Consider the following 12,025-nt stretch of genomic DNA (forward strand, 5'->3'; position numbering starts at 1 on the left):
GTTTTTGACTTAGTAATTGATTGCATAGTGCTTTGTTTGTGGGGTGTAAGTCGATGTCTCGATTGATGGAGTTTTGGACAATGTGAAGGTTGATGGACAATGTGAAGATTGTTCATGACCTAGCAGAAGAAGCCAATTATGTGGGCCAAACGTCCAAACGCTTAACCACAAGGCTAACTTAACACCAACGTGCTGTAAGACAACAAGACAGGTTGCCATTGGTTGTGACAAAAAATACACACACACCAACACACATTCTCATGGAATCAGACCACAATCCTTAGGACAGGATCTTTGAGAGTGAACCGCGAGATTATCGAGGCCTGGTACTTTGATTAAAAACTCCGTGAACCGACACATCGACTTACATCCCACAAACAAAGCACTGTGCAATCAATTACAACGTCAAAAACGGCAGTCATTCGAATGCAGGGAAGCCCTGTGATTGGCAAGGACTTGGACCAATCCAGGAAGTGAACCATCCCCAACGGAACTTAATGGTTAACGCCACACTCAACGCCTCTGAGGAAGAACTAGTTTGTTCTTGAAACTTCAGGCTATTAATAAAGAATTTTAATTATTTTACTGCTCAGTGTGCTATCATTTACAAGAAAAATGTGTATGTATGTATGTACTGTATGTGTATATATATATATATATATATACAGTGCATATCAAAAAAAAGGTAATCCGAATTCAAGAGGTTAATATGCAAAGGTTATTTTGTTTGACAATTTACATGTGGTTTACCAATTATGAGGAGATCCTCAGCTTTCCATTGATGCCTTTCATGCATCATTGCTGTCACACATGACCGAGTACATGTTCATTGAAAATGACAAGTTCAAATCGCATTTTTACAAGTTTGGCGAATCGGTGCAAGACAGTTTTAAATGGACGCATTACTTGTCGACTGCCCAGTTGATTATGTAAAATTGTTAAGCTGGTCTGGTAATCGTCCGTTGCGTCATTCTTTGTTTAAGATGGGTATTTAAGATGGGCCGACAGTGTATGGGTTTAGAGACAGTCTGAGTCATTGAAAAGATGGTTCAACTTACGACTGAAAAGCGGACCTTCATGGTTACAACCTTTCACCAAACTGGAAGTTTGCAAGCGAACTCGTGATGCGTTCAGGGAACGTTTCCCAGAACAGGACCCTCCAGCAGCCAAAACCATGTGGGCGAATGTTAGAAAATACCAAGAGCAGGGCACGAGCCTCAACCGCAACAAGGAGAATTCTGGTAGGAGGTGCACTGGGCGATCGGAAATGAACATTGCAGCAGTAAGGCAGCAAGTTTTGGAGCATCCTAGGGATACCAGCGCAAGACGAAATGGGACGGGATTGCCTTTGGCAACATTCAACCGAATCACAAGACTGGACCTCCACCAACATCCATATCGGATTCACATCCGGCATCAACTTATGCCAGGGGATTTTGCCAGGAGACCGGTGCTTGCCAGATGCTTGATAGCACGTTGTGAAGCAGATGTCAAATTCCTGCAGTATCTTGTTATCGGCGACAAAGCTGCTTTCGCCATGGATGGCAGGGTCAATACCCATAATGTTCTTGAATATGCACTGACAGGACAACCCCCGGAATTTAATTTTGACAGCAACATGAATCGACAAAAGTGGACTGTTTGGTTGGGACTTTGTGGAAGTGGTCAGGTGATCGGACCATTTTCTTTCAAAGGAATGTCAATGGTAACAGGTATCTGCAGATGATCAATGATGAAGTTTTACCGCAGCTGGAGGAGAACTTTGAGCGACAGGTTCATGGTGTCTTCAGATATCTCTGGTGGGCCCAAGACGGCACCCCAGCACATCGTCTTATCGCTGTCCGAGATCGACTGAGGGAACTCTTTGGAGACCGAGTCATCACCCTCAACCATGCAGTGGAATGGCCGCCAAGATCACCTGAACTCACACCATGTGATTATTTCCTTTGGGGACATTTAAAGAACAAGGTGTTCATAACTCCTCCCCGTGATCTTGACGAATTGCAGGGCTGTATTCGACATGAAGTGGATGCTTTGCGCAATGACCCGGCTATGGTGAGATAAGCAGTTCAGGGCATGCTCCGCCACTGTGAGCTTTGTGTTGAAAGGGGAGGTGGACATGTTGAAGGTGTGGGTGCATAAAGGCCAATCATTCCTGAGAAAGGTTCACATCTGACGTTCATTTTACACCAATTATCCTGACGCATCGATTAGCGAAACTTGTAAAAATGCGATTTGAACTTGTCATTTTCAATGAACATGTACTCGGTCATGTGTGACAGCAATGATGCATGGAAGGTATCAATGGAAAGCTGAGGATCTCCTCTTAATTCTAAACCACATGTAAATTGTCAAAATAAATAACCTTTGCATGTTAACCCCTTGAATTTGGATTACCTTTTTTTTTGATACGCACTGTGTATATATATATATAATTATACTGTCACGTGAAAAAGTAAGTCCACCCCATGTAAAGTTTTGACTTTTTCAACATATTTCAACATACAGCTATTTGATCTTCATTTCAACAATATTCATAGGTAAAGCTGTTCTAATACAACAAATATCATGAAACATTTACATTTTGTAGTCCATTGTATATTTTATATGAACATAAATGCAAATTTCGCATGTGCAAAAAGTGTAAGTACACCCTTGGCTCCAATAGGTGGTATTGCCCCCTTTGGCAGAAACAACCTCAAGTCGGCGTTTCTTATAACTGTCTACCAGTCTCTGACATCGACTGGGAGAAACTTTTACCCACTCCTCCATGCAGAATTCTTTCAGGTGTGCGATGTTTGAGGGGTTTCTTGCATGCACAGCTCGTTTCAAATCCCCCCACAACATCTCGATGGGATTTAGATCCGGGCTTTGACTTGGCCATTCCAGAACCCTCCATTACTTTCTTTTCAGCCATTCCTTGGTGGATTTACTGGTATGTTTAGGGTCATTGTCATGTTGCAAGGTCCACCTTCGGTTGAACTTCAACTTCCCGACAGATGGCCTCACATTATCCTCAAGCACCCTCTGGTACAATGAAGAATTCATAGTGGATTCTCTGATGGTGAGCTGCCCAGGCCCTGATGCAGCAAAGCTGCCCAAAATCATAATATTTCCTCCACCATGCTTTACAGTTGGTATCAGGTTCTTATGGTCAAATGCTGTCTTTGGTTTTCGCCAAACATGTCTTCTGGTACTGTGGCCAAATAGCTCTACCTTTGACTCATCTGTCCAGAGCACATTGTTCCAGAAGTGCTGGTCTTTGCCTCGGTATTCATTGGCAAACTTTAGTCTTGCCCTGATGTTCTTTCTGGACAGCAAAGGTTTCCTCCTGGCACACCTCCCACGTAGATCAAATTTGTGCAGCCTCTTTCTAATGGTAGACTCGTGCACCTTGACATCAACAGTGGCAAGAGCTACCTGTAGGTCCCATGATGACATTCTGGGGTTCTTAGAGACTTCTTTCAGCATCTTGCGGTCTGCTCTCGGGCTGAACTTTCTGGTGTGGCCGGGTCCAAACAAGTTGGCAGTTGTTTGGAATATTCTCCACTTGTAGATGATGTTCCGGACAGTCGAATGATTGATTTAAAATTGTTTGGAGATCTTTTTAAATCCCTTCCCAGACTCATAGGCATCTATAACCTTCTTTCTGAAGGCCTCAGAGAGCTCTTTTGATCTAGGCATGGTGACGCCACACACTTCAACAACAAAGAGCAAACCAAACTAAATGTCTGAGGTTTAAATAAGACAGGTTCCTCCCAGATTCTCTCTGACGGTGCTCTAATCATTTGCACCTGAGCTGGTGCACCTGATTCTAATTTTAGGTATTTGAAGTAGTGATAAATGTACGGGTGTACTTACTTTTTCCACAGGTGAAATTTGCATTTATGTTTATTTAAATTATACAATGGACTACAAAATGTAAATGTTTCATGATATTTGTTGTATGATATCACCTTTATCTATCAATATTGTTGAAATGAAGATCAAATAGCTGTATGTTGAAATATGTTGAAAAACTCTAAACTTTACATGGGGTGTACTTACTTTTTCACTTGACTGTATATATGTATTTGTGTATATATGTATATGCAATATGTATATTTCTGTATATATATATATATGTATTTGTGTATATATGTATATGCAATATGTATATTTCTGTATATATATATATGTATATATATATATATATATGTATTTGTGTATATATGTATATGCAATATGTATATTTCTGTATATATATATATATATATATATATATATATATATATATATCTATATGTAATATGTATATTTTTGTATATATATATATATATATATATATATATATATATATATATATATATATATATATATATATATATATATGTATTTGTGTATATATGTATATGTAATATGTATATTTCTGTATATATATGTATTTTTGTATATATGTGTATGTAATATGTATATTTCTGTATATATATATACAGTCATCCCTCGCTATATCGCGGTTCACTTTTCGCGGCTTCGGTACATCGCGGGTTTTTCTCGCTAGTATATGTAAAATTATATCGCGGATTTTTCGCTATATCGTGGGATTTTGCGGTATAAATGTATTTTTATATACTATTATTTTAAATATTTTTGTGGTAAAATAAGCATTTTCTAGCCTAAAAAATTAAAAAACGTAAAAAAATAAGAAAAATACAGAAATTAAAACATATTACAAGAAATAAAATACTGTACATAGTGTACAGTAGAAGAGTAGACAAAGAGACAAAGAGTCGTGCGTATGGAAAACGCAGATGTGGCAGCTTCCACTTGCGCTAGTTACCCACGTAATGGGTAACTGTAATGCTCTTTCTGGCTGTGCAGTACATTCATCATCGTCATCACCTTCATCGTCATCAGTACTGCACAGCTAATTCATCATCATCTTCATCACGCAAGTTGTAGTATTGAAGAGCCGGGGCTCTTGCTTGATACGGACGAAATGACGGGCAAGACACAAACTCGTCCGAGAAGATATTTATTCTCAAAACCAACTCGGGAACACTGAAAAGCCCGTTTATCGGGCTGCATTATAAAGCACAATCAGAAACCGAAACCGAAAGCCACGCCTCTCAAGCGTGGCGTGCTTCGGTGGTCACGTGATCAACAGGTGTAGCTGATTATACCCGCACGCGCGGCACGCTTTGGCGGTCACGTGACCAGCCACTCTGTTGCCGGGGATCCCCGCCGGTGACGTCACCGGCTGGAGCAAGGAGATTCTGATGCTGGTCTTGCTTGGGGGACCCATGGGTTGCTACAATATCTTCAATGCTGAGTACCCATTAGAATTTTATATGTTGTTAAAATTACGTATGTTTAAGAGTGTAAAAAGTGTTTAAGAGTATAGGAAGTGTTTATAAGAGTATGGGAAAGGTTAATAAGAGTGTGAGAAAGGTTAATAAGAGTGTGGGAAAGGTTAATAAGAGTGTGGGGAGGGTCATAAAGCTTTAAAATATATAAATAATAAAATAAAAATATGGTCGCTACTTCGTGGATTTTCGTCTATCGCGGGGGGTTGTGGAACGTAACCCCCGCGATAAACGAGGGATCACTGTATATGTATTTGTCTATATATTTATATGTAATATGTATATTTCTGTATATATACATATGTATTTGTATATACAGACTTGGCATTTAATGTGGAATATTTTTTTTTCTTGACTTGGGTTTACTTTCTTAGCTCAGTATATCAATCTGGTGAGTTTCTTTTACACTTTGGCGATTTATTTGTTAAAAGAACCATGTCACTGATTGTCTGTCGCAGCAAGAAGTCAACAACAGGATTATATCACAGGTGGCGTGGCAAAATGTACGGACAGGTGCATTTGATGATTGGCTTCACATTCGGGTATACAAGGGTTGTTGCGTTCTGTATTAGTGGAAAACAACTGCTGCACGTCTCCAAAAGTTATTGCCGCTTCCTCTGGAGATGGTCCGTCAACTCGACAATGCTGTTTGTCATGGAGTGGTGGCTTTACGAAATTACGGCATGAAACAGCGTGCTATTGCTCAGCAGTATGGCATCATTCAAGGTCAGGTGTCAAAGATCCTGAAACGAAATGCTCAGAGGGGTGTCCCTACTCCAATACCGAGGCCAGGACGTCCCCGCAGAACCACAAGGAGGGATGATCGCCAACTGCACCGGTTAGTCCGCAATGGCCGTACCAAGTCAGCTAATCGGCTTAGGGCTGAGTGGCAGCAACTGACAAATGTGCCTGTATCCAGAAGGCTAGTCAAGCAACGACTGGTTCAAGCAGGCTATCGTGCCAGGCGTCACCTGAGAAAGCTACGCCTGACCAGACAACACCGCCAGCACCGATAGCAGTGGGCCAGAGAGCACCGTCAATGGCAGCCAGGACACTGGAATCACGTGATTTTCAGTGACGAGTCTAAATTTCTGGTCTATCGTCAAGATGGCCACGTCCGAGTGCGCAGACAAGTGCATGAAGCCTACAACAAAGATTGTATAGTGCCAATAGTCCAAGCTGGAGGTGGTGGGGTGACCGTTTGGGCTGCTTTTCATGCAGGGGGCAAAACTGACCTGGTTGTTCTGAATGGAAACCTGAACCAGTTCAAGTACAGGGCCATTCTGGAAGAAACATTGCTTCCATTTGCTCGTGCAGCCTTTCAAGGAAACTTTGTCTTCCAAGATGACAATGCACGGCCTCATCGTGCTCGCATGATCCAACACTTTCTTGCTGACCGTGGTGTAGAGCATATGGAGTGGCCTGCCATGTCCCCGGATATGAATCCGATAGAGCACTTGTGGGCAGAATTAATGCGTCAAATCGACCACTTGGACCAGCAGCCGACCTCTGTGCGTGAATTGCAGCAGGCTATTGTCACTGCATGACAAGCGATTCCTGTCCAAACCTTGGCAAATCTCGTGAACAGCATGCCTCAACGTGTACGTGCTCTCTTGAATGCTCGTGGGGGTTACACTAAGTACTGAACTGTAATTTACTGTCCGTAATCCCAGTCGTAATTTAACTTTTGTTTTTGTTAAAAAAAAATTTGGCTAATGTGCAAAATAAAGAGATACTTCTGGAAAACGTACAGAAGTTTAACACAGTACTGTCCATGAATTGAGTTCGATATCAGTTTACATCACTTTCAAGGATCAATTTATTTGTTTCGAAATGTCAAATGTGGTTTTTGTTTCTTTTAAAGGCCACGTCAACAAAATCTGGAATAATTTCAACATAATTCCAATGAACTTTTGGTTCTAAGACATCTTGAAAAGTAAGTTCACCCCCACCAAAAAAAATATTCCATATTAAATGCCAAGTCTGTATATGTATATGTAATATGTATATTTCTGTATATGTATATATATATATATGTATTTATATATATATATGTATTTATATACATATATATATGTATTTGTATATATATATGTAATATGTATATTTCTATATATATATATATATATATATATATATATGTATTTGTATATATATATGTAATATGTGTATTTGTATATATATATGTAATATGTATATTTCTATATATATATATATATATATATATATATATATATATATATATATATATATATATATATATATATATATATATATATATATATGTATTTGTATATATATATATATATATATATGTATTTGTATATATATATATATATATATATATATATATATTTATATATATGTCCCGATAATATATGACTCATGCAGTATAGTGTAACAGCCTGGAGGTATGCACGCTCGCCTCTAAGCTGTATCGCCTGAGCTTGAATCCCGATCGAGCTATAAACTATCTTCCTGGTGTTTCACATGCAGGGTGATTCATCAATGTGTGTCGTCCCTCAGACGGACGTTAAACTGGGCATCCCATCTGCCGGCATTAGTTGGTGGTCGTTAAAGATCCCACGGTGTTCTTTGCAAAGATTATTCTAGCTATCGCCGGCACCATGAATAAATTCCAAATTCCTGCCCCAAAATACTCTTGGGAAGGCAATGCCAAACTACCCACCCAGCTTAACCCTCGTCAAGAAAGTGCTTCGGCAGCACCGCCACTCACTGAAATCCTTGCATTTGATATAAACATCCCTTCAACTCCCATTAAGTACATAACAACATGCAGCACTTGCAGAGATGCTTCTATAAATGGAGACTGACGGATATTTAAGTATTTAAGTGAGCTGTGCTATTTCAGCACTCCCGTGCTTGGCCTGAAATAATCAAGGAAAGCCGATCAAAACTGCACTGTTCATTTCCGCATGCCCTGTGAGCCTTGTGAACAATGTTTTTATTGGTGTTTATTTTCTTGGCAGGAAAGCGAGCAGATTTTCGACATGGAAGAAAGATGCTGACTCGAGGCGACTGTGGAGATAAACCAATCTGCACCTGCTTCATAGAAGATTCTCAAAACAGATGGGTGTGGGGCTGCCATCTTGTTTGTATACATGGCAGTTTTTGTTGATGAATGCTGTTTGTTAAAGCCTTGATCAACATCCCGATGGCTAAAATAGCCAGGCAATGCCTGCCTGCATTTTTGCTTTATAGTTCTGGTGCAGGTACCCCCACAAAAAGTAGCAACCAAAAAATCCCCTTACTGTAGACAAACTGCCGTTTTTTATTTTAAATCATGTGTTGTCCTTGCTCTTCCCTTTGTCAGATTGTGTTGGGTTGCTAAGCACCAACATATACTATGGAACAGGCTTGCAGCTTGTTTGGGTGGTACGTGCGCTGCCATTTTTATTTTCATCATAAATTATCTTTATAACTTCATATTCATTGAATAAGAACAAATATATTTGTCATTTTCCTCAACCTGTTGTAAATAGAACATTATATGCCATTTCCATGACTGCACTTAAAGCCCCTAGAATAATGAATGGAACCGACCGACCGTTTTAACCCAAGCTCATGTACAGGTTTTCTGTGAGTTTGCAGAAAGGCAAGTTGGTGTTCTTGGCCTTGTGATGCAAAATCTCACTCCATATCTGAGTTAAGGCAACCTTGGGTTCTGCTTCCTTCGTGGTATTTCGTACAACCAAAAACTGTGAATCTCGGTGGAAAAGAAAGCATTTTTAATAACCCTGCTGTGTTTTGCCTGTTTTTCTCTCGAAAATGACACACCTCGAGTGAGTTTCTTCTCACTTACCATACACTGGTCAGTTATTACCTCCGCCATCGAAGGTGGAGTTTAGGTTTTCACACCTGTCTGTCACTCTGGTTTGTGTGTTTGTTTGTGTGTATGTCTGTCCACTCACTTATACTTGCCTACAGGTCACAATTTTAAACTGATATTCACAAAACTTCACCAAACGGTGGAGTTCGTGGTCCGACAAAATACTATATATTTTTGAGGTCAAAACGTCAACATCGACCAAAGGTCAACAACTGTTTCAACTTTCTAAAATCCTTAATTTTCATCTGATAGACTTGGAATTTGAATGGGATTTTCATATCAGCTAACTCAATTCAACCAACAACTATTTTTCAAATTTACATAGGCCAAAAGGTCAACATTGGCCAATGGTCAATTAACTTTTCAAATTTCTAAAATCCTCAATTTTCATCCGATTTACTTGAAATTTGAATAGGAGTTTCATGTCAGCTTGCTGAAATCAACCACCATATATTTTTGAGATCAACATAGGCCAAAAGGTCAGCATTGGCCAAAGGTCAACTAACTTTTCAAATTTCTGAAATATTCAATTTTCATGAGATTTACTTGAAATTTGAATAAAATTTTCATATCGGCGAACTAAGTTCAACCACCATCTATTTTTGAGGTCAACATAGGCCAAAAGGTCAACGTAGGCCTAAGATCAACAAGTTTTCTCAGATTTCTAAAATCCTCAATTTTTATCCGATTGCCTTGAAATTTGAATAGGATTTGCATATCAGTAAACAGAATTCAACGGCCAACTATTGTGAGATCAACATAGGCCAAAAGGTCAACATCGGCCAAAGCTCAATAACCTGTCCAGATTTCTAAAATCCTCAATTTTCATCCGATTTACTTGAAATTTGAATACGATTTACATATCGGCTTACTGAATTCAACCACCAATTATTTGTGAGGTCAAAAGGATGCTCTACTGAGTGCCATTCTACTTTGTTCTCTTTTACCAAGTGCCGGTCTATGAGCGATTTTTCATTTGTTTGTTTGTTTGTGAACAAAATATCTCAAAACGTTGCGGACAGATTCGGATGCAACTTGGTGGACAGGTTGCATGCATGACAAGGAAGAAATGATTCAATCTTGGTGAAGATCCGAATACCTATCTGGATACGAGAATTATTTAATTTCTAAGTGATTCTTCACCAATGAGCGATATATAAAAATAAAAAAAATAACCACCTTTAGAGGCCATTTTTCCCCGCAAAGCAGGGGTTGGCCTTTTTCGGGGACCGTGGTTGTTGTTTTTTGGTCCCCTTTTTGAAGCAATGTTTTACGGCCGGATGCCCTTCCTGCCACCAACCCTTTTTGTCGCCTTTTATGACGAGCAGGGAATTACCAGTGAACTGGTACTCAATTAGCCGACCTCGGAAGGTATGTACAGGCTGAGTCAACCCCCCTGGCGTTAATTCAGCGATCGACCGGGATTCGAACCCAGGATCCTAGGATCCTAAGCTGGCACCCTAGCTGCTAGCCCAACACCAGCGATATATAACATGATATTTCAAAAAGTTATGGACGAGTTATGACAAAACTTGGTGGATGAGTTGGTTTGGCAACAAGAACAAGCCAATTCGATTTTGGTTCAAGTCAGATCGAGATCTGACCCATCAGTGGAATACAAACCGTAAACTGTTCAGCCTGGCAGACGTTTGCTCTCTACCTAGTGTTGTTATAGTTTCCATTGGCAATGTTGTTTTCATTACGGAAATCATAATAGGTGCCATAGTTGGAGTAAGGTGTACATTCCAACAAATAGATGATTTAACTAAGCTTAATGTTTACTCTGTATTTATTTGAAAAGCCCCTCCGAGAATGTCAGTCGTTATGGAGAAAAGGGCGTGCATGCCAGAAACTTTTAAACTTTAACTCGGCACGAGCATTATAGTTGAAGCTCAGATTGTACCAAAAGGTTTAGAGTTCGGATCGATGGCAGGACAAAACATGATGCAGGACAACGTCGTGCAACTTTCAGCTTATCCTGCCGCCAGACGTTCCCAAGATGGGCATCAGCAACAGGGACGCGGTACAAGAGAGGAAGAAGAAGGTACGGACGCGGAAGAAGTTTTTGAAAATGAACAACACAACATTCAGGATGGAGGGAAAGAAACATACATTTCTGGTGGGCCTGAGCAACCAATACTCATGAGACTGAAGCAAAGGAATATAGTAAAAGAAAAAAGAAGAGGAAGCGAGGAAGGAGATGATAGGAATGGAAAACACAATAATTCAGTTGTTCATCTTAAGCCTCGTTTTGGCTTATTTACAGGTGTCAGCATCATTGTAGGAAACGTCTTAGGTTCAGGCATATTTATATCTCCAGGGGGTGTGTTATACTTTTGCCAAAGTAATGTTGGTGTTGCATTGCTGGTGTGGATCGTGTGCGGCCTACTCTCCACGATGGGTTCCCTTTGCTATGCCGAGCTTGGCTGTGCCCTTCCTAGTTCCGGTGGAGAATACACGTATCTCCGGCGGGCCTACGGTCGTCTGCTGGCTTTTTTCTTTGCCTGGACCTCTGTGTTTCTCCAACATCCTGCGGCTAATGCTGTTCAGGCCCTTACCTTTGCTGAATATACACTGCAGCCATTGTATGGTGGAGGTTGTGCAGTACCAGGAGCTGTAACCAAGTGCGTTGCCATTGCTCTTGTGCTCCTGATGAGCATCATCAATGGGTTGAGGTGAGAAAGATAGAATTGACTTTTGAACTGGTAAGATAATTGTGTATGATGGAAGAAATATTTTCCTATTGCACTTAAGACATTAACTGTGTAGCCATTGCCAAAATTTGAACAGAATGTAGTTGATGCTATTTCGGCAATTTTACGATGCACGG

The 12,025-nt window shown here is 40.1% G+C and overlaps 2 protein-coding genes across 3 annotated transcripts in view; both read left to right on the forward strand.

The window, feature by feature from the left end:
- The window catches only part of LOC137421254 (RNA-binding Raly-like protein), a 182,290-nt gene extending 173,189 nt beyond the window's left edge, over window positions 1-9,101 (forward strand). The window contains exon 8 of the mRNA XM_068107128.2: window positions 8,336-9,101. Coding sequence (XP_067963229.2) covers window positions 8,336-8,374 — 39 coding nt within the window. The 3' untranslated portion in view covers window positions 8,375-9,101. The remainder of the gene's footprint in view (window positions 1-8,335) is intronic.
- Window positions 9,102-11,050: 1,949 nt separating this feature from the next.
- The window catches only part of LOC137421250 (b(0,+)-type amino acid transporter 1-like), a 212,450-nt gene continuing 211,475 nt past the window's right edge, over window positions 11,051-12,025 (forward strand). Inside the window, exon 1 of one of the 2 annotated variants that reach the window (XM_068107124.2) lies at window positions 11,051-11,870. In XM_068107124.2, the coding sequence (XP_067963225.2) occupies window positions 11,122-11,870 (749 nt within the window). In that variant the 5' untranslated portion in view covers window positions 11,051-11,121. The remainder of the gene's footprint in view (window positions 11,871-12,025) is intronic. The other variant, XM_068107125.2, reaches the window with a different exon arrangement.

This window comes from Myxine glutinosa, chromosome 2, assembly GCF_964187855.1.
Source record: "Myxine glutinosa chromosome 2, kmMyxGlut1.1, whole genome shotgun sequence".
NCBI classification, from domain to species: domain Eukaryota; kingdom Metazoa; phylum Chordata; class Myxini; order Myxiniformes; family Myxinidae; genus Myxine; species Myxine glutinosa.